The sequence below is a fragment of the Citrus clementina genome, unplaced genomic scaffold, assembly GCF_000493195.1.
Source record: "Citrus clementina cultivar Clemenules unplaced genomic scaffold, Citrus_clementina_v1.0 scaffold_1, whole genome shotgun sequence".
Classification (NCBI taxonomy): Eukaryota; Viridiplantae; Streptophyta; class Magnoliopsida; order Sapindales; family Rutaceae; genus Citrus; species Citrus x clementina.
In genome coordinates, this window is record NW_006263303.1 from 9,426,671 (window position 1) to 9,449,350 (window position 22,680).

The 22,680-nt window shown below is 34.9% G+C and overlaps 2 protein-coding genes across 4 annotated transcripts; both read left to right on the forward strand.

Annotated features, from left to right (window-relative positions):
• Positions 1-1,868: 1,868 nt before the first annotated feature.
• Positions 1,869-7,579, forward strand: LOC18054420 (beta-galactosidase). 2 transcript variants are annotated; one of them, XM_006451398.2, is made up of 18 exons: positions 1,869-2,320; positions 2,426-2,521; positions 2,648-2,760; positions 2,843-2,909; positions 3,027-3,119; positions 3,243-3,386; positions 3,894-3,982; positions 4,118-4,223; positions 4,340-4,424; positions 4,533-4,651; positions 4,749-4,913; positions 5,119-5,294; positions 5,422-5,531; positions 5,622-5,731; positions 5,826-5,936; positions 6,442-6,552; positions 6,659-6,864; positions 6,946-7,579. In XM_006451398.2, the coding sequence occupies exons 1-18, from the start codon at positions 2,117-2,119 to the stop codon at positions 7,052-7,054; spliced, it is 2,214 nt and encodes a 737-aa protein (XP_006451461.1). In that variant the 5' UTR covers positions 1,869-2,116; the 3' UTR covers positions 7,055-7,579. The 2 variants fall into 2 exon arrangements, with proteins under 2 accessions (XP_006451461.1, XP_006451460.1); XM_006451397.2 differs by having other exon boundaries at positions 5,422-5,731.
• Positions 7,580-10,728: 3,149 nt separating this feature from the next.
• On the forward strand, positions 10,729-15,663 carry LOC18054421 (beta-galactosidase). Of its 2 annotated transcripts, none has more exons than XM_006451400.2 (19): positions 10,729-10,815; positions 10,915-11,092; positions 11,698-11,793; positions 11,903-12,015; positions 12,132-12,198; positions 12,291-12,383; positions 12,490-12,633; positions 12,711-12,799; positions 12,932-13,037; positions 13,131-13,215; positions 13,321-13,439; positions 13,521-13,685; positions 13,787-13,965; positions 14,073-14,182; positions 14,269-14,378; positions 14,457-14,567; positions 14,645-14,755; positions 15,002-15,213; positions 15,293-15,663. In XM_006451400.2, exons 2-19 carry the CDS (start codon positions 10,919-10,921, stop codon positions 15,399-15,401), a joined length of 2,193 nt encoding a protein of 730 aa, XP_006451463.2. In that variant the 5' UTR covers positions 10,729-10,815; positions 10,915-10,918; the 3' UTR covers positions 15,402-15,663. The 2 variants fall into 2 exon arrangements, with proteins under 2 accessions (XP_006451463.2, XP_024034221.1); XM_024178453.1 differs by having other exon boundaries at positions 10,729-10,803.
• The last annotated feature ends 7,017 nt before the right edge of the window (positions 15,664-22,680 follow it).

Below are 22,680 nucleotides of genomic sequence, written 5' to 3' on the forward strand. Positions count from 1 at the left end.
AAAAAATCTTTAAACTATTTAAATCCTAGGAGTATAATATTGCCAAAGTCCCACAATTATAGCCAAAAAAAATTAATGGCCTTGTCGGAGACTTGCTACTAATCTGGATTTAGTTAATGCGTAACAATCACAAATTATTATATGACATATTTTTAATTAATATCATAGAAAGAAAATTTGGAGATTTTTTTTAAAAATCTTCCTCTCTTTTTAAAACATTTTTTATAGTTAAATCTTCTAATGGTACGTTTCTTGCATATCTAATACGATTATCTAGCTTTTAGTTATAGAATTTTTTTTGTTATTAGTAAAAGAGAATTGTTACAAATTTAACATATTTATTGAGAAAAATTAATTTTAATTTCAATCATAAACTTTCTTTATTATTAGGGCAACTTTTGAATTACCCCCATCGTGAATTGACAAAAGATAAGAGGAAAATAGGGTGAATTGATATTTTTTTTAATTGTATTTTCTTAACAAAAATAGGAAGTAAATTGAAGTTTTTAAAAGTAAGAGAGTAATTTGAAGATAGTCAATTTATGAGGGGATAATTTAAAATTAACTCTTATTATTATCGTATAATTTTACAAATAGTTGCATAAGAAAATATAGTTAATTAAATTTTAGGTAAAATATGATTAATTATATTTAAAAATAAGGGCATCATATTATGTTTTGGTAAAGATTTACAGTCATAATTTATAGTCGTGGTTGGTGCTAGAATATTTATTCCATATTATAGTCCAGATTTGTCGACTTCTAGACAATTGCGCTGCGGCAGCATAATTGTGACAAACGGATTAATATTTGTTCTATATTATAGCATATCTCATCGATTTACTTTTAAATAAGTCTTGTTTAGATCAATTAAAGATTCCATCCAAATTTTAGACTATCAAACTAATTTGTACTTTTATTTTTGGGGTTTTTAAATTCATTTGAATAGAATAAATATTTATATAAATTTTTTTCGATATTTTTATTATGGAAAAGTTGGTTTACCTGAAATTAGTTCCCAATTAAATATCCGAGCAAGAAAAATCAAAACGACGTATTTCGTATGCTTTTACGCGATGTTGGTGGGGCCCGGGGGGTTAGAGGCAAGTAATGAGTGGGTTAGGGGAAAGCACTTTGGTTTGGAGACGTGGCATTATATGGTTGGTTATCCGGGGAAGGATTCAGGCAAAACGCTTGCAGTCAAAGTAAGTGCGTCACACAACGTACACGCTACACGAGACTGCCAAATAGCCCACGTATTTTATCTTTTTAACTAATTATTTTCTTCTTCTATTTATTGATTAATTAATTAATTAATATCATTATATACGCTCTGCTGTCTGCATGCAACATGCGAGATTGCCGATTAGTCCACTTATTAATCTTAATTAAATTTTTCTTCTTTAACAGAAAGCGAATAAAATAAACGTTTGTTATAACGTTTATATTTTTTAACTAATAATCAAAATTGCCGCCTAAAAATCATAAATAAGAAAATACGATAATATCATTAGAGAAAAATTTACTCAAAAATCAATCCGTTTCTTTCAACGGTAATTCTAAGTTTTTTTTTAAAAATATCAAATAAGTTTATTTATGAAAATCAAAATCAATTGAGTAAATATCAAATATTGCGTATTGATTACTGAAGCTGTATTTTTTTGGCTCTTATATTGAAATGAAAACTATTTTGTAAAATCAAAATGCCTTTTTTTTTTTTTCCCTGACAACAATAAACAAACCGAAAGCAAAAGCTTGAAAGATTTTTGTTAATGGGAGTAGAAGTATTAATAAGTTCCGTGTGAGAAACATAAAGAGATGTTGAAAGTTGGGTCCCACTTTCACTCTTTAAAAGCAGTTGCAGAGTTGCAGCTTCTTCCCAATCCATTAGACCAAGAAACCATAACACTCTCTTGCCAGCAACACCGCTTTTCATCTCATTCTCAAAAGAATAAAAAAAACACATTTTATAAAATAAAAATAAAGAATCTGTTTTGTTTTTGTGTTTTTTTTTTTTTTTTGTCTCTTATTAGTTCTTTCTGTCTGTCTTTAAAAATATCGACCCTCTACCGTTCTTTCAAGAACTGGCCTGGCCGGTTTCTGTTCAAATAAATAAATGGGGGAAAAACAAGTATTAGTAAAGTGGAAAATGTTGGGAGCCAATGCGAAAGTGTTGATGTTAGTGCTACTGTCGTTTTGCTCCTGGGAAATTTCTTTTGTTAAAGCCTCTGTTTCTTATGACCATAAAGCTGTTATTATTAATGGCCAGAAAAGGATTCTCATTTCTGGCTCCATTCATTATCCCAGAAGCACTCCCGAGGTATTATTATTATTTCCTGCCAATGTGGCTCGTGATTGTTGATTTTTATTGACTTTTTGTCAAATGGGTAGTTTTTATTTTTCATTTTTCTTCGTTTGGTTGCAGATGTGGCCTGACCTTATACAAAAGGCCAAAGATGGAGGTTTGGATGTTATTCAAACTTATGTCTTTTGGAATGGACACGAGCCTACTCAAGGAAATGTAATGATAATATATTATATATATGCATTTTCACTTTCATTTTTCAGTGCTTTTTTTTTGTGAAAAAATTTTCTGGGTTCAAAGACTTATTGGCGTTTATTTAATCTTTAAATTTTTGTGTTTCAGTATTATTTTCAGGACAGGTATGATCTTGTTCGATTCATCAAGCTGGTGCAGCAAGCAGGGCTTTATGTTCATCTCCGGATTGGCCCTTATGTTTGTGCTGAATGGAATTATGGGTAATAATTATAGTACATGAATCCTGATCATTTATTTCAAATATGCTTGCATTACAATGTTTGGGTTGTGTTTCTGCTTCAGGGGATTCCCGGTTTGGCTCAAATATGTTCCTGGTATCGAATTTAGAACTGATAATGGACCTTTCAAGGTTGAATACTTGGTCTTCATCTTTGTAGCCATTAATCCCTTAATTTAATTTCTTTTACTTGACTAATTCTCTTAATTAAATTTTACTAATCTGACTTCCAATTGACTGGCAATGAAGGCGGCTATGCACAAATTCACGGAGAAAATAGTCAGCATGATGAAGGCAGAAAAGTTATTTCAAACTCAGGGCGGCCCAATAATTCTGTCACAGGTTAGTAAAAGTTTTTCACCTTAATTATTATTCTTTAATCCTTATTTTCTTCATTCTTGGCCCATAATGAAAGAAAAGTAGCTTAGTTCAACTTTTTCTTTTTGTTTAATTCCATAATTGCAGATAGAGAATGAATTTGGACCTGTTGAATGGGACATTGGCGCTCCCGGTAAAGCTTATGCCAAATGGGCAGCTCAAATGGCTGTCGGTCTCAATACCGGTGTCCCATGGGTTATGTGCAAACAAGACGACGCTCCTGATCCAGTTGTAAGCAATTCTTTGCCATTTTTTTTTTCCTCTTTCGCTTTCCATTGTAATTTCTCAATAGCATTTTGGTATGACTTTCTTCATTGTGACCTGCCTTTCCTGGTGAGGTTTTTACTTTTTAATAGTAAGTTGTCTATCTAGTTTGCATATCTTTATCTTATATTCTTTTTGGGTGTGCTTGCTTTTTTTTTCAGTTCAATTTCATAGGGGTCCTATCACTTTCATATATTTTGTCTTTTCTTTGCTTCTCTCTGGGTTTTCAGCACGTAATAATGAAAAAATCATGAGCTTGTCTTCTTGTCATCTGATTATCATCCCTGTTACTAGAAACTTAATTCAAGAATTCAGTTGAAAATACTAACCAGATTCTTTGTGGTGATAAATAGATTCAAGGGATCTATTTAGCGGTTAATTTTGTGGGTAATTGATTGTACTGTAAATAATGCTATAGATAATTTTACATAGATTTCTTACATCTCTTTCTCTGATTAATCTTTCACCTGACAGATTAACACCTGCAATGGTTTCTACTGTGAGAAATTTGTTCCAAACCAGAATTACAAACCGAAAATGTGGACGGAAGCTTGGACTGGTTGGTAAGTCCCATAAAATTGCCTGTATACCTCAATTCTTTCTCACTTTCTTGCATATTCCATTCAAGCTTCTGTGAAGTCTACTTCCAGAATCCAGAGAGTAATTTCCTTTCTGCCCTTTGATTGTTTAACTTCCAGGTTCACCGAGTTTGGAAGTGCTGTTCCTACTAGACCGGCAGAGGACTTGGTTTTTTCAGTTGCAAGATTCATTCAGAGTGGTGGTTCATTCATCAATTATTATATGGTAAATTAATCTGCTTTCTCTTTGATAGTAAATTTGTTCAATTGATTTGTGATGAGAAATGAGTTCTATTTCATCTTTATCACCTTTCCTGATTTTCATTTTCTTTTCTGATCCAGTACCATGGTGGAACTAATTTTGGCCGGACATCTGGTGGTTTTGTTGCTACTAGCTATGACTATGATGCTCCTATAGATGAATATGGTAGGTATGCATGATTAGCATCCAGAGTTGGCTGTTCTGAAGTTGTTTACCTTTATGGCTGAATTGGGATCTTGAGTTTTAACATCTGAGTTTTTCCTCTCACACCAGGACTACTAAATGAACCAAAATGGGGACATTTAAGAGATTTACATAAAGCTATCAAATTATGTGAACCAGCTTTAGTTTCTGTAGATCCCACAGTGAAATCGCTTGGGAAAAATCAAGAGGTATTATTTTAGTGAAAGCAGAAGAAAGCAACATGTATGCACACATTTTTTAGTTGACTCTTGAAACTCAAGTATCTTATCATTTTGTTATCACCAGGCTCATGTATTCAATTCAAAATCTGGTAAGTGTGCTGCATTCCTGGCAAACTATGACACTACATTCTCCGCAAAAGTGAGTTTCGGCAATGCGCAATATGATTTGCCACCTTGGTCCATCAGTGTCCTCCCTGACTGCAAAACTGCAGTTTTCAACACTGCTAGGGTAAGGAGAAGATGCTGAACATCATGCATACAATTCCTATTTCATTGCATTTAGAAATTCAAAAATAACACACTCAGTAGTCATTCATATCTTGCTAGATATACAAGTTAAATTTTTTTACCAAAGAAAATTTAGCTTTCTATATGGATTCTCTTTGAGAAAATTTTAAAGGCTGACTAGACATTTGATTGAAAATGCTGAGCAGGTTGGTGTCCAAAGCTCTCAGAAGAAGTTCGTACCTGTCATCAATGCATTCTCTTGGCAGTCATACATTGAAGAAACTGCTTCTTCTACTGACGATAATACATTTACAAAAGATGGGTTATGGGAACAAGTATATCTTACTGCAGATGCTTCAGATTATTTGTGGTACATGACAGAGTGAGTAGTTGCTCTAATCACCTGTCCATTCCTTGATATTTTTTAATTTCCAAAAATTTGAAATTGTTGTCATAATCTAGCTGTTACTGACAGCTCTGTAACCTTTTGTGTTCTATTGCCAAATCAGTGTAAATATAGACTCCAACGAAGGATTTCTGAAGAATGGACAAGATCCCCTTCTTACCATTTGGTCAGCCGGCCATGCCCTGCAGGTTTTCATTAATGGTCAACTATCAGGTAAAAGGAGTATTATGACTGATATGATAATGTTTCTGGGTGCTAACATCGCTTGTCAACAACTTACTTTTAGTTTCTATCCCTATGCAGGAACTGTTTATGGTTCATTAGAGAACCCTAAATTGACATTCAGTAAGAATGTGAAACTGAGACCTGGTGTTAATAAGATTTCTCTTCTAAGTACTTCTGTAGGCCTTCCGGTTAGTTTTCTGACATTTGTGATCTCTCTTTTCTTTAAAAAAGGACATTGGCATTTGACATTTTACTCCCTGTTATCAATTTGATCAATTTCAGAATGTGGGCACACACTTTGAGAAATGGAATGCTGGGGTTCTTGGGCCAGTAACTTTGAAGGGTCTAAATGAGGGGACGAGAGACATATCTAAGCAAAAGTGGACTTACAAGGTTTGTTTGTCTTTAGATATTCTGAGGTAGTAACTATGCTAGACAGTAGACACCACACAGAAGCAAAATTTATGGATTTGGTAGCTTCTATGCATCTCTATTTGATGTAAATTATCATCATTTGAATACAATAAACTAGTGGCTAAGAAATTCAAAAAGACTTTTTTTTTAATGTAAACTGTCACTTCAAGTATAGGATGTGGTCAAGTAGAAATTTTGACATTATTCTGGTTGTATCTTCTTCGTGAAGATTTGGTTGAACCCGGTAAAAGTTTTTGAATGATGCTGGTGCAAAAATTTATGCTATTAAAATATTCACAAGACCTGAAAATAATCACAATAAAAAATTGTTTATTTTTATCAATAAAATAGTCAGATACTCAAGCTGTGCAGAATTGCAGATGTAACTAGAAAGTAGGCATAAAAAATTGATTACTCTTCCATGTAAGACTTTCAAAGATACTCTTCACAAGCTATTACTCATTTACGTGCTTATCCCAAGCAGATTGGTCTAAAAGGTGAGGCCTTAAGCCTTCATACTATTAGTGGGAGTTCCTCTGTTGAATGGGCACAAGGAGCATCGTTGGCCCAAAAACAACCGATGACGTGGTACAAGGTGAGAATAATCTCAATTCTTAGTCAACACATTTTAACTATCTTTCTGGAATTGATATATGAACAGTCTATCTGTATTAACATATGTCATATTTTGTTGTCTGCAGACTACTTTCAATGTACCGCCAGGCAACGACCCATTAGCTTTAGACATGGGTGCAATGGGAAAGGGGATGGTTTGGATCAATGGTCAGAGTATTGGGCGCCACTGGCCTGGATATATAGGAAATGGTAATTGTGGTGGTTGTAATTATGCTGGAACTTACACCGAGAAGAAATGCCGAACTTACTGCGGAAAGCCCTCTCAACGATGGTGAGAACAGTGCTTCCTCTTTTTCCTTGTTATCATTTACTTGTCTATTTTGAATAATGATAATGAAGATGTTACTCTTAGGTATCACGTTCCCCGCTCATGGCTGAAGCCGAGTGGAAACCTGTTGGTTGTGTTTGAAGAATGGGGCGGTGAACCACATTGGATCTCTTTGCTCAAGAGAACAACATAAACAGCTACGACAATTATTTTCTTTTTCTTTTTCTCATTCTTCAATAATTCAAGCATACGCTTCCCTCATTTGCTAAGGTGATGATGGTTTGACTCCGACAAACGGGCAAACCAAAGTGTCCAACCATACCCATAATCTGGCCAAAGCCAAGAAGTATAGATTGTGAAGTTGTTGCAAGGATGCTCCTTGTTGTATGTACATAGTCATAGTCAAGCTATATATTTGTCAATATAGCTCTGCAAGCATACTTAAAGGTCATTCAGTCAAATAGGCAAAAGTGTTAGTTCCTCAAACATTCATGTAGGCTCGCTGGGTTTCACTCTTCATCAACTACAAGTTTATAGTGGAAATCTTTTATTTCCTTGTCATTTAAAAATAAGTGGGAAAGTAATAGATAGCAGCTTTTGAATTGCATTTAAGTTCCGAATTTGCTTTGAGTGTTGCTGCCATACGCCTCCATGTGAATGAGCTCATCTGAAGAACTTTGTATTCCCGATGCAATAAAGTGAAAACAATTGAATAGTGTGTTGACTGTGTTGTGGGCAAAAATACCCATAACCCACAGCCCAAATCAAACAAAATACCCATAACCCACAGCCCAAATCAAATTAGATGGATTGGAGTGGGATGGTTTGTGGGTTAGGCTTATGGGCAGTTACTTTATTTACCAGCTTGTCACAATGAACCCACAAACTTGTCTTTAAAAGATGATGCATATTCCGACTTTAACTGCTAAAAAGGACCCAAAAAAAAAATTAAAAAGAAAGAAAAAAAGAGTGATGTTTCATCTGAATTATTCAAAAGATAACAGTATGTAGGATTAACTAGTGTTCTGCTTCCATCAGTCTTCCAATGCACTTGCTGTGATGAAGTTTCTGCTGGATTCTATACTTAAAACTGATCACTCTTGAGTTAATTATCATTTAAAATTAAAATGAAATTATTACTATCACTGTACCAACTATAAATGTTATCTAGTGTGTAAAATTCCTATGTCATAATCCCTTTCCTACTTGTGGCCCATTGATCATGGTTGGGAGAAAATTTTTTAGAGGTTGGTTTTATCACCTCAGCACGAGTATTAGGGCCACCTAGGGATGGCAAAATCCGGGTCCGGGTTTAGCCTTTCCGGATCCGGACCCGGATACTATTTTCTTTTCCCGGATCCGGATTTTAACCCGGATTTTTTCACCCGGGTCCGGGTCCGGGTTCAACCCGGAAAAATCCGGGTTTCCGGATTCCGGGTTTTGAACCCGGATCAATGAATCAATATTAATTTCTAAAATTCTAAAAATAAAAAATTAATACATTTCTAAACAATAACACATTTAGATTAATCAATAAAATTAATTAAAAAAATAATATTAAAATTAAATACCCGGGTCCGGGTTCCGGATGTCCGGGTTAACCTAAACCCGGACCCGGACCCGGATATATCCGGGTTATTAAAATTTATTCCGGACCCGGATTTTTTTATATTCCGGTGCGGGTTCAACCCGGCCCGGATTATCCGGGTTCGTCCGGGTCCGGGCCGGGTCCGGGTTATTTTGCCATCCCTAGGGCCACCCATTAAGGCTCGTTTACTCGGCAAACCATTGCATCTTATAGTGAGACTCTAAGGTAGCGTTTACTTTTTGGATTGGATTGGATTGGGAATCCTGGGGAGTGGAAATCCTAGGATTGGGAGTGAGAGTAGGTTGTTTACTTACACTGGAATGGAAGTATGGAATGAAGATCAGAATCCAATTTATGTGTTTACTTTGTCTTGGATTAGGAGTAAATAGTTTCAAATTACAATTTTATCCTTATTTAAAGAATTATAGTTTTTAATTACAAAACTAATAAAAAATATATTTAATGAATAATATTTATTTTATTATATTTGTAAATTTATTATAATTATTAATATTCTTAATTATGAACAATAAATTATTAATTGTAATTTTAATATAAAATGAAATGTTATTTTATTTTATTTTATTATATTAAATTTATTATTATATAAAATAATAATATAATATTATTTAGTACAAAATTAATATTTTCTTAGAATAAAGTATTTATTATTATTAATATTAAATAAATATAGTACAATTATTTTTAAAATAAATATAATAATATTGTATTTATTAATTCTCTATTAATATAATAATATTATTTTAAAATAATTTTAACTTAGAATCAATGTAAATTATTATTTAGTTAAATATAATATTATTATTTAAATAAATATAATATTATTATTCAAATAAATATAATATTATTTATTTTATTTTATTAATTATAAAACATAAAATAAAATTAAAAAAGGTAGAAATGGGAGAGGTGGGAGTGGATTTCCACTCCCACCTCCCCCAATGGGAGTCCCACTCCCACTCCCCACTCCAAAAATGGGTGGGGCCCACGGAGTGGGACTCCCAATCCCTCCTCATTTTAAGTAAGTAAACGCTGGAGTGGGAGGAATCCACATTCCTCACTCCCACTCCAACAAGTAAACACAACATAAGTGGGTCTCACGTTGGGATCCATTATAATTTAACATAATAACTAGTGGGTGGTGCCGCAGTAAGAACCCATTTACTCTATCATTTGGCAGAACCTTAGTGGCTGGTTGTAAGATAAGATTGGTCTACATAAATTCCTCTCTATGTTATGAGGACATCAAGATTGAAATCTTTAAAACTTTGAGAAATTTACGGAAATGAGCAAACTTTTTTTTTTTAAATTACACAAATAATCACACTCCCAAATTTCTTATAAAATGAGCCAATTACATGACTTTTTGCCAGCCCTCTCTTCTTTTCAACATAGGAAATTAATATTTTAAAGGGAAATTATCATTTGTATACCCTTAGTTTACTCCATTATCAAAAATACTACAACACTTTGAAGGTGTATCAATCGTCCACCCTAAGTTGACAAAATGTATCAGCTGACCACTAAACCGTTAGTTGCCGTTTAAGTATGATGACGTCATAAGGGTAATTTGGTCTTTTCATATGATACAAGTGATAATTTAAGGGTATACAAGTGATAAAAAGAGAATTTAAGGGTATACAAGTGATAATTTTCAAGGGTAAAATCGTCAATTCACTGTAACTCCGTTAACTTTCAAACGGAAACTAACGGTTTGGTGGTCGGCTGATACATTTTGTCAACTAAGGGTGGACGATTGATACACCCTCAAAGTGTTGTAGTATTTTTGATAACAGAGCAAATATAGGGTATATGAATGATAATTTCCCTATTTTAAATGGAAATCTTGATTAACGTGATTGCATAATACCAACAGAATGAACGAAATATTGATAAAGTCAACAAAGTATTATTAGTTTGATAGTTTCCATTTTAAATTTAACTTTTTTTAGTACCATAAATTAATCCTACACTCACACATTTGTAATATCTGTCTCTTGTATTTTATTCAAAAAAAAAAAGAAGCAAATTTTCAGGTTTTTTTTTTTTTTAAATCTAAAACTTGTGTGCTGAAAATAGCAAAATCCTTGTTGTAGTGTTTGGTCATCAACAAAAGAAGCCAGTTAGTCTAAAAACGTCTTGAATGCTAAAAAAAAAAAAATATTACGTGAGGCTGTCAGTTTTTTGTCAGAGAAATTGATGGGGATATCTTTTATAAATGCGTAGGAATTGGAAACCCAAGAATTTGAGGGAACTAATTGCAAAAAAACTCACCATTGGCTTTACATATATATCTTCCCGCCAAACAATTTTGTCACCTGTAAAACACACAGGTGACAAAAATTGTACGTACTAATTGTTGTATCTTCGTTTGCATTTGCTCTTTTTTCATTTCTAAATCTTATCTTCAGAAAATATCATAATAGGATTAATTACATGTACAGGAAAATGTTGAGCCCAGCAGCAGCCAAGGTCTTCTCATTGCTGTTGTTGTTTATTTCCTCGTGGGAAATTTGTTCCGTCAAATCCACCGTCACATATGACAGAAAAGGTCTTATTATTAATGGCCAGAGAAGGATTCTCTTCTCTGGCTCCATTCATTATCCTAGAAGCACTCCTGAGGTATTGCCATTATTGCCATTGTCACCGTGCCTCCTCATTCTGTCCATTTAATTTCTTTGTTTGAGTTTGGGAAAATCACAGCACGTAGTTGGGTGGAATTGTCACGTAAATTTTTTCGACAATCTTTAGAGTCCGCAAGATAATTTCTAAACACAAAAGAAGATTTGTACTTTGTTTATCACAGGCAAAAAAAAAAAACAGTGGTGCACTAAGGACCACTCGGTCCAAAATTCCCAGAAGACATTTTCTTTTTAATTTGTTACATTACAAATTTACCTCCACTGGACTAATTAAAAACGTTAAATTTAACTTCAAAATGTATTAAAAAATTCAAGTTCAAAGTTTATTTTAAAAATCACAAATACATATATAATCGTAAAATTTTGAATTTATATGTTTTCTTCATTTTATGTCGGTCATAAACTTTGCTCCCCTTAGTTTGATTTTTTAGCTACCCCATTGCAAGAAAAAGTCTAGTAACTATTTCTGAAAACAAGAGATATCCGCGACCTCCATTTCGTGACCATTGCGTCAAACTAGAATGTTGATGTCTTTTTTCTTTTTGATTTTTTTTTTCATTTGCTGTGGTACATTTTTTGTTGCAGATGTGGCCTGATCTGTTAAAGAAAGCCAAAGATGGAGGTTTGGATATCGTAGACACTTATGTCTTCTGGAATGGACATGAGCCTACTCGTGGAAAGGTAATACATCCACCATTTTTATCTTCTTCTTGTTCTTTTTTAATTAAATTTATGAGTGTTTAAACTTATAATCCTTTTCAATTTTTTATTTTTTAAATTTTTTGTTCAGTTTTATTTTGAGGGCAGATATGATCTTGTTCGGTTCATCAAGCTGGCGCAACAAGCTGGTCTCTATGTTACGCTCAGGATTGGTCCCTATGCTTGTGCTGAATGGAATTTTGGGTAACAATATTGATACCAATTTATATTTATTTTTATGGGATTGCTTTGTATTTCCGTACATAAACGGTCTTCTTTTTAACATAATTATTTCCTTTTTCTGCGTTACTGCTCTTCAGTGCATTTCCTGCTTGGTTGAAATTCATTCCTGGAATGGAATTTCGAATAGACAATCAACCTTTCGAGGTTAGATAATTGGAATCCCATTATATTTTATCATCTTTTTGCTTAATCTCTTTTTCTTGCTTAACTTGATTTGCAATTGAATGGCAATGAAGCTTGAAATGCAAAAATGGGTGACAAAGATAGTCGACATGTTGAAGGCAGAAAAATTGTTTGAAACTCAGGGAGGTCCAATCATTCTGTCACAGGTGGATAATGGACTATAATTAACAATAATTTTTGGCTTATATTTTAAAAAGAAGTATCTTAGTCTTTTTTCTTTCTCTTTTTTTTTTCCATTGTGTTTAATTGCAGATAGAGAATGAGTTTGAATTGGTTGAATGGAACCTTGGAGATCGTGCTAGAGTTTACGGACAATGGGCAGCTCATATGGCTATAGGTCTCAACATTACTGTCCCATGGATTATGTGCAAACAAGCTAATGCTCCTGATCCAATTGTAAGCAAATGAGATTGTGCTATTGATATTTTAGAATGATTCTGGATATCTTTCCTGAATAAATTTTCATTTGACAGATAGACACTTGCAATGATTTCTACTGTGATTGGTTTTCTCCGAACAAGGATTATAAGCCAAAAATGTGGACAGAAAACTGGACTGCCTGGTAATCCTCAAACATAGTAAATGATGCCACTGTGTTTTTTTTTTTTTTTTCCCGAAAAAAATTTGTAAGACAAGGCTTTGCTCTTTCCTCAAGTAATCATACATTTTGCCCTTTGCTTGTTTAACTTCTAAGGGTTCAACAGTTTGGTACACCGCCTCTGTATAGACCGCACGAAGACTTGGCATATTCAGTCTTAAAGTTCATACAGACTGGTGGTTCAATGAATAATTATTACATGGTACAATCATCCCCACTTGTACTCTTTATGAGTAAATTTTATAGTTATATTGATTATCTTATCCTTATTTTTTTTTTGTCTTTTCTCATACAGTACCACGGAGGAACTAATTTTGACCGGACAAATGGTGCCTTTGTTGCTACCAGTTATGATTATGACGGTGTTATAGATGAATATGGTAAGCACACATGATTGGCTTCGCAATCTTCACTTTCAGTTCTGTAGAATGAGATTTATAGTGCTGATTAAACCATAATGATTTGGGGTTTTCATTTAATAACAGGACTACCCAGTGAACCAAAATGGGGACACTTAAGTGAATTGCATAAGGTCATCAAAACATGCGAACCGACTATACTTAATTCAGAACCCACGGTGATTCCTCTTGGGCCACATCAAGAGGTAAGGTTTTGAGCAAATCTCACACAGGATTACTGGATAGAGACAGTTTCCTCTTTGTTGAACACTAGTTATTTTCCCCAGGCTCGCGTATTCAATCCACCGACTGGGGGTTGTGTTGCATTCCTTTCGAACCATGATCCAAATCTCCCAGTAAACTTGACATTTTGGAATTTGCAATATGAATTGCCGCCTTGGTCCATCAGCGTTCTCCCTGACTGCAGAACTGCGGTTTACAACTCTGCTATAGTAAGCAGATGACACTTCACCATCTTGCAATTAGTTCTCATTTCTTTTGATAGATACATATGTGTGTGTGTGTATTGACAATGAATTTGAAATCCGGACAGGTAACTGCCAGAAAAACCGAAAAGAAGATGATTCCTTTCCAAGGTGCACTTCAGAATTGGGAATCATACAGTGAAGGAACATCCTCTTCTGATAGTAGTAAAACATTTGTGAAATATGGGCTAACAGAACATCTATTTCTCACCAGAGATACTACAGATTACTTGTGGTACACGACAGAGTGAGTAAACTTTTATATATTCATCACCACTGGCTTTTGCTTAATTTCTGAAAATTCAAAGTTCTTTCTGTGATCTCGCTTACAATGAATTTCTGTTTACTGCACAGGGTGTTCATTGATCCTAGTGAAGGATTTTTGTATAATGGACAAGATCCACTTCTCAACATAATGTCCGCGGGTCATGGCCTGAATGTCTATGTTAATGATCAACTACAAGGTGAAAGAATAGGGCTGCATGCATGTATGCGTGTGTATATTTATTCATTGGTCATGACTCACCTTTAATTTCTATCCTTCGCTCAGGACTTCACCACGGTAGTCTGGAAACTCCACAAGTAACATTCAGTAAGAAAGTGAAACTGAGAGGCGGTGTTAACAAAATTTCTTTACAAAGCGTGGCTGTTGGACTACCGGTAAGTTTCCTCACATTTCCATTGTTGTTCTATTCTTTCAACAGTGTCAATGACAAATGATTATTTGATGAATTACAGAACATCGGAACACAGTTTGAGAAATGGAATCTTGGAGTTCTTGGTCCAGTAACATTGAGTGGTCTCAATGAAGGGACGAGAGACTTGGCTAAGCAAAACTGGACTTACAAGGTTTGTTGCTTATAGAAAGTTGGCCATCGATTAACACTCTATGCATGCACTCATTTACATGCCATGATATGAGACAGATTGGTCTCGAAGGTGAAGATTTAGGTCTCCCTTTTACTGGAGGGAACTCCTCTGTTCAATGGGTACAAGGACCAACACTGGCAAAAAATTGGCCAGGGACATGGTACAAGGTAAGAATTTCTCAATCAATGCATATCCAATTTGCTCTTCTGGGATTAATGAGTGGTGCTATGCAGATGAAACAACAAGATAAAACGCTGACAAAAACAACATTAAATCAATACCAATTTATTAACTTAATTGCAAACACAACAAACGGGCACTGATTTATTGTTGTCTTTGTCAGCATTTAGTCATCTGTTTGTCTCTTTGGCATTCTCCGAGATTAATGTCAACTAATAATTTGTCCTCCACAGACTACTTTCGATGCACCAGAAGGCAACGACCCGTTAGCCTTGGATATGCGTACAATGTCAAAAGGGTTGATTTGGGTCAATGGTCACGGTGTTGGCCGCTACTGGTCTGCAAGTATAGCATATGGAAACTGTTCTCCTCATCCTTGTTATTACGGTGGATTTATGAATAATCAGAAATGTCTATCAGGCTGTGGAAAGCCCTCTCAAATATGGTATTTTTTTAATTATCAATATTTGTTGATTTGTACAGTTTGGACATTTATAATTAAGATGTTATAATTGATTTTTCAGGTATCATGTTCCAAGATCATGGTTAAAGCCAACTGGAAATCTCTTGGTTGTGTTTGAAGAATGGGGCGGCGACCCGACAGGAATTTCTTTGCTCAGAAGAACTATATAAACTGATCTGACTGCACTTGATATTCCTATCATTCTATAATTTTTTACTTCTTTATTCGTTTATTATGAGAAAAAGTTTTTGATTTAAGGATCTTACCTACCATAGGTCATACAAAAGCTTGTTCGATAATAACTTTAAAATTTAATGCAAAGAAATGATTCGTAAAGTTGCATATTTGTGTTTGTGATGATGCACAAGTTCCGACACCAGCCTATCTCCAAGATTTATTACAAAGCAATTGCCGAGCCCGAGAAGCTTATTCCCCCAGAAGTGTTGTGAAATTTCTTGTAATCTTGGCAACCGCCCACTTATTATGGTTTTATTATTTCATTTATTTTAAAAAAAATAATATTTTGGTGCAACAATTATTTTAGGTTAATAATTTATGATTAAATAATTACAAAATCCTAGATTTTTAGGCGCAATTTATGGTTTTATTATTTCATTTATTAAAAAAAAAGACAATTATCGTATGCTAATCCTTTATGATACCAATTACACCAATTATACCTTTACTTAAAAAAATGTATATATACAAAACATATTATGCAGATATTGACCTGTGAAATGCTGATAAAGTTCTTGTGAGGGAAAGATTGTTTAATCTTTAAATTAAAAAATTAATAGTAGAAAATTACAAATTATGCCCTTGTTGAAAAGAAATGCTACAGATTATAATTTTATCTTGGTTGATTATATTATCGTTTAAAAAGACTTTTAAATACGTTTTTATCTTGGCTCAATTATCGTTTGTATTTGTTTCTCCTTTATGTCTTTATGCTTCTAACGATAATTTTCCCTTCAAATTTTAATGAATTTTCAAAATTAGATTTATTTTTTAATGTGTAAAGACACTTTTGTAGCTATTAATAATATTAACCATATATAATGTTTCAATCGAAGTAGCTGAAAGGTATCATAGTTAATTAAGTTTAAAATATAGTATGCGCATGTCCATTTCAATCTAATGTCCCAAGTCAAAAATAAAAATAAAAATAAATAAATAAAATAAAAAAGGTCCACCTGTGTCAATAAATACACATCCATGAAAATAATAATGCATGATTTCTATAACATACTTAAAAGTCTTTTTAATTGATAATCTACTAAGTAACAAATTATCATGAGTTAATAGTAGGACCATGGTCCAGCTACGGTGCCCCTTAGGTACCATACCCAACTTTTTGTTCATATTCAGTTTATGGTGTGTTTGAGATTGAGGTTTGACAATTATAAATTAAAAGTTTCAGTACCAAAGTGTTTGATAAACACTAACTGCTGTAATTTAGAAGTTATGTTTATATAATTTTTCACTTGTATAATAGAAAATCTATTATATCTGTGGAATTTGTTAGTTATATTCTGTTAATATTAGTAATGCTGACGTGGTTAAGTGAGCTGGCGTATGGGTCCCTTGGTGGGTAATTCAGTCACAACAGTTCTTGGTGCTTCTGGATTTTGTATTTAAGAAGCAGAGTTGGTCAGTGCAAGTAATTACGAAGAGATTTCGATTAGAATAAAAGAGAGTTATAGAATCTTGTAAAGAAGAGATTTGTTCTCTGAAGTCTCAAGATTAGTTGTAATCGATTCCTTTAATAAAAGCTTCAAGCCCTAAGGGTGTTTTCAGCTGTGGATGTAGGTACCTTGGTACCAAACCACATTATCTTGCTGTGTTTCTATTTCTCTGTTTTCTTGGTTTTATTGGTTTATTCGTCTTTCTTGAGTTGCGAAAAGAAATCAGTTAAGGTTACCAAGATTGTTGACTGATAGAAGATTCATTAAAGGCTGCGTTTTGCACAACAAACTGGTATCGGAGCCTTGAAAGCTCTCTGGTTCTGATCTTCAGATGGCGTCAACCAGATTCGACCTAGAGAAATTTAATGGCGAGAGTGACTTCTATTTGTGGAGTCTGAAAATGAGGGCAATCCTAATTCAACAAGGGCTTGATGCTGCTCTTGAAACTGATGAGGATTCCAGAGCCAAGAAAGGGAAGGAAGAAGGGTCAGTTAGTTCTGGTGGAGACATGAAGATAATAAACAACAAGACTCACAACACTATCATCTTGCACTTATCAGATGAAGTACTGAGAGAAGTGGCTAAAGAGAAGAATGCCTCTGCCCTATGGGCAAAACTTGAAGTCTTATTCTTGAATAAGTCTTTAGCCAAGAGACTTTATATGAAGAGGAAGCTTTATACATTTTTGATGAAGACTGGAACAGCTCTCAAGGATCATGTAGATGAATTCAACAAGTTGATTCTGGATCTTGAAAATGTAGATATCATTCTTGAAGATGAAGACAGAGCTTTGATCTTGCTAAGCTCACTTCCTGATTCATATGAACATTTTGTGGATACCTTGTTGTATGGAAGGCAATCACTCACGTTGAAGGATGTGAAGGATGCACTGGAATTTAAAGATTTGAATAAGAGATCAGAGATGAAGGATCAAAATCTTGGTGAAGGCTTGGCTGTCAAATCAAAGCCAGATAAAAGGGGAAACAAGGAGAAGAAGAGTAACAATAAAAAAGACAAGGCTGAGAAGAAGAAAAAGGAAAGAAAGTGTTACTTTTTTCAGAAGGAAGGACACTACATTAAAGATTGTTTTAAGAAAAAGAAGCTTGAGAAGTTTCAAAATGAATCAACTGGGAAGACAGCAGTTGCATCTGAGGATGAGGGAGATACAAAAGGTACAGATGTCCTTGTAGCTGCTAATAAACATCCTACATGTGAGTGGATATTAGACTCAGGGTGTTCATTTCATATGTGCCCATGTAAAGAACTCTTTAAGACCTTCGAAAGAATTGATGGGGGAAAGGTCTTGTTGGGTAATAACCTTGCTTGTAAGGTTACTGGAATAGGAACTATCAGTATTAAAATGTATGATGGAGTAACCAGGGACCTTAAGCAAGTTAGAAATGTACCTGAACTTAAAAGGAACCTAATATATTTGGGGGTGTTAGATCAACTAGGATGCAGCATTAAAGCTGAAAATGGTCAAATACAGATCATAGATAAGGGTGCTGTTGTCATCAAAAGAATCAGAAGAAATGGCCTGTATGTCTTAGTAGGGTTTGTGCCAAACATAGGGCTGAGTGCTACTGTTAGAAACGATAAGACAAAGCTCTGGCACATGAGGCTTGGACACATGAGTGAGAGAGGTCTGAAAGAGCTGGAAAAACAAGGATTATTTGGTCATGATAATATCTCCAAACTTGAGTTCTGTGAAATGTGTATTTTTGGTAAAGCCACTAGGCAGAAATTCAATCCAGGGAAACATGAAACTAAACAAACTCTGGACTATGTTCATTCAGACATTTAGAGGCCATCACAAGTTCCATCCATGGTGGAGCTAGGTATTTCATCACCTTCATAGATGACTTCTCTAGGAAACTATGAGTTTATGTGTTGAGACAAAAAAGTGAGGCTTTAGAAAAGTTCAAAGAATGGACAGTTTTGATGGAAAATCAAGTTGGAAGAAATGTGAAGAGGCTAAGGATAGATAATGGCCTTGAATTTTGCAGTAATGATTTTGAAGAATTCTGCAAGAAGCATGGCATTGTGAGACATAAGACTGTGAGACACACACCTCAGCAAAATGGTATTGCTGAGAGAATGAACAGAACACTAATAGAAAATGTGAGATGCATGTTGTTTAGCTATAATATGTCAAAACACTTCTAAGCTGAGGCAGTCTCTACAGCTGTATATCTTGTAAATAGAAGCCCTTCATCAGCTTTAAATTTTAAAACACCCCAAGAAGTATGGTCTGGTAAACCCCCAGATATAAGCAACTTGAAAATCTTTGAGTGCCCAGCCTATGCACATGTAACCTAAGGAAAATTAGAACCCAGGGCAGTAAAATGTTACTTTATAGGGTATCTTGAGGGCATCAAAGGCTACAAACTTTGGAGTATTGATGGAAACCCATCAAGAGCTTTCATCAGCCGAGATGTTGTCTTCAATGAAGAAGCACTTCTGGAGTCCAAGGTGGTGACAAAAATTTCTTCCTCTGATTCTGATGTTGAACAGAACTCAGAGTTGAAGGTGGAGTCTATAGCTAAAAGGAAGTCCTCTGAAATGAAAAATCAAGGTGAGCAGAAACAAGCAGAGTTAGAAGGGTATCAATTGGCAAAAGATAGGGAGAGAAGGGTTATAAAAATGCCTAAGAAATATGGTATAGCTGACTTGATTTCATATGCCCTCATGGTGGCTGAAGATGTAAATAGAGCTGAACCTACAAGCTTCCAAGAAGCTATGAGTAGTAAACGAGGCTCAAAATGGCTTGCAGCCATGAAGGAAGAAATTGCATCCTTTAAGAAGAATGACACCTGGATCTTAGTTGACAGACCTGCAAATAAGAAGCTGGTAGGCTGTAATAAATGGGTTTTCAAATTAAAGGAAGGGGCTACTAGTGCAGAACAACCTAGGTTTAAAGCTAGATTGGTGGCAAAAGGTTTCACTCAAAGGGCAGTGATGGACTTTAATGAAGTGTTCTCACCAGTGGTTAAGCATAGCTCAATAAAGATTCTGTTGGCTATCACAACTGCATTGGATCTAGAACTTGACCAGATGGACGTTAAAACAACCTTTTTACATGGAAATCTAAATAAGGAGTTTCTTATGAGTCAGCCAGAAGGTTTCATAGAGAAAGGAGCAGAAGAAAAGTTTTGTTTGTTAAAGAGAAGCTTGTATGGTCTGAAGCAGTCCCCACAGCAGTGGTACTTGATATTTAATGACTTCATGCTTACTCATGGATACAAAAGGAGTCAGTATGACAGCTGTGTATATCACAGAACATTAGCTTCTGGTGATGCCATCTATCTTCTCCTTTATGTGGATGACATGCTTATTGTTGTGCAAATTTTAATGTACTCGCAAGCGCACGAATCTATTGTAGTATAGATCAATGGTGACGAGTGTCGATGCCACGAGGAGGTGGATTTTAATTATATGTAGAATTAATTTTGTAAATGGGTGGTTGGAATTGTGGTGGAAGTGATTTAAATTATCCTAAAATTGGAATTGAAATGGCGATAATAAATTCTAGAATTGGACTTGCAATGGCGAGAATAAATTGAAGATAATTCTATTGAAATGACGTACTTGGGTATTCGGATCCGCATCAACATGCATCATGGGCTAAATAATCCATATTAATGCCAATTAAATCATGAGGGGGGAATCCACACCTCATGAACCACGCTCTAATCAATATGGTGCTAAGGGCTTACCGTGCCAAATAATAATAACCTTATACTAGAGAGCCGGTGTAACCAAGGCGGTACTAGACAAGATTAGTATTGTTTGTCGACGAGAAGTCAAAACATCCACAAAAACTAAAGGGGAAGAGAAAATAAATTTACCAAATTAAGCCCATGACACATGTTGAGACTTCACCTTCAACCCAAGCTTGAAAGAAAATTAGCCACTCATAATTGAACTAGGGGCAAAATGGGAATTTATTAAAATATGAAGAAAATACAAGATGGAGAGGGAATTACAGAAAATGAATCCTAAAAATGGATTCAGAGATATCAAATTAGGGGGGAGAGGCCCCCTTTTTATAGATATATGGAGTAAATCATGGCCATCGGATTAAAAACAGTTTGGACGCTCAGGATTGCGCCACGTCATCAGTCAACAGTCCACGGTTTGACCACGCGGATGAACAGTAACACGGTTTGACCCGACTTTGAACAGTAACGTGGTTTGACCCGGATGAACAGTAACGCGGTTTGGTTGAAAATAATCCTGTGTGATGCATGCACCGTATGCGAGATTTTTCGTCCACTGATATGCTGCCACGTCACCATCAACAGTATATAAGAATTTTAGTCCAACAGGATCGTGACACCTCATCAGTCAATGCCACGTCATCGGTCCGTCTATGTGAACAGTGTCGTGAACAGTAACATATACAGTACCGTACACGTGAATAGTACCGTACATGTGAACAGTGACATTTTTTCTTTTATGCTCCTCCTAAGGTTTTCGACCGTCCTGAGTTCAAAAGTGATGTCCGTTTTGCCATCTGATTTCTTGTTTATTGTGAAATGACTATAATGCCCCTAAAATACATAAAATACTTAATTAAAATAAAACACATGTAATTAAATCATAAGTAGGTTAAATACATAAAAGTAAGGGTTGTTAGTAAGACTTGAAATATAAAATGACAGTTTTCTCCTCTATAAATATGCATTTTCTAACACTCAACACTTATAGCATGTAAGCTTAGAGAAGAAATAGAACAGCTCAAAGATGAATTAAGTTCAGAATTCGAGATGAAGGACTTAGGCCCTGCAAAGAGAATTCTGGGAATGAAGATTGTTAGAACCAGAAATGAAAGAAAGTTGTTTCTCACACAAGCATATTATGTCAGAAAGGTTCTTGATAGATTTGGGATGCTCAGCTCAAAATCAGTCTCCATACCTCTTGCTGCACATATTAAACTCTCAAAGCAACAAGAACCCACAGAAGAAGCAAATGTTGAGTACATGGGTAAAATACCTTATTCCAATGCAGTGGGGAGCATAATGTATGCTATGGTCTGTACCAGACCTGATATAGCTTTTGGAGTTGGAGTTGTTAGCAGATATATGGGAAATCCAGGGAAATGTCACTGGGAAGCTGTCAAGTGGATCCTCAGGTATTTGAATGGCTTGGTTGGTCTTGGTATCATGTTTGAGGGAGCTAAAAATACCTCTAGCAAAGTCTTAAATTATGTTGACTCAAATTTTGTTAGGGATTTGGACAGAAGGAGATCAGTAACTGGATTTGTTTTCACTTTGTTTGGAGGAGCAGTAAGCTGGAAAGCATCATTACAATCAATTGTAGCTCTATCAACAACTGAGGCTAAATACATTGCACTCACTGAAGCTGTAAAGGAAGTAAAATGGCTTAGAGGGTTGGTCTCAGAACTAGGACTGAAGCAAGAGTCAGTTCTAGTCTGCTGTGACAGTTCAAGTGCAATTCAGTTGAGTAAAAATCCGAAATACCATGAGGGAACTAAGCATATCAATGCTAGGATGCATTTCATTAGAGAAGAAATTAGCACTGGTACTGTGGATGTTATCAAAATTGCTTCTGAAATCAATCCAGCTGATATGCTTACAAAACCATTACCTACTGTCAAGTTCATAAACTCTTTGAACTTAATTGGAGTAGTCAACTTGTGAGTCAAGTTAAGTGTTGTTGACACTTACTTAGGGGGAGGCTTAAACAGAATACAACTAAGGTGGAGATTTGTGGAATTTGTTAGTTATATTCTGTTAATATT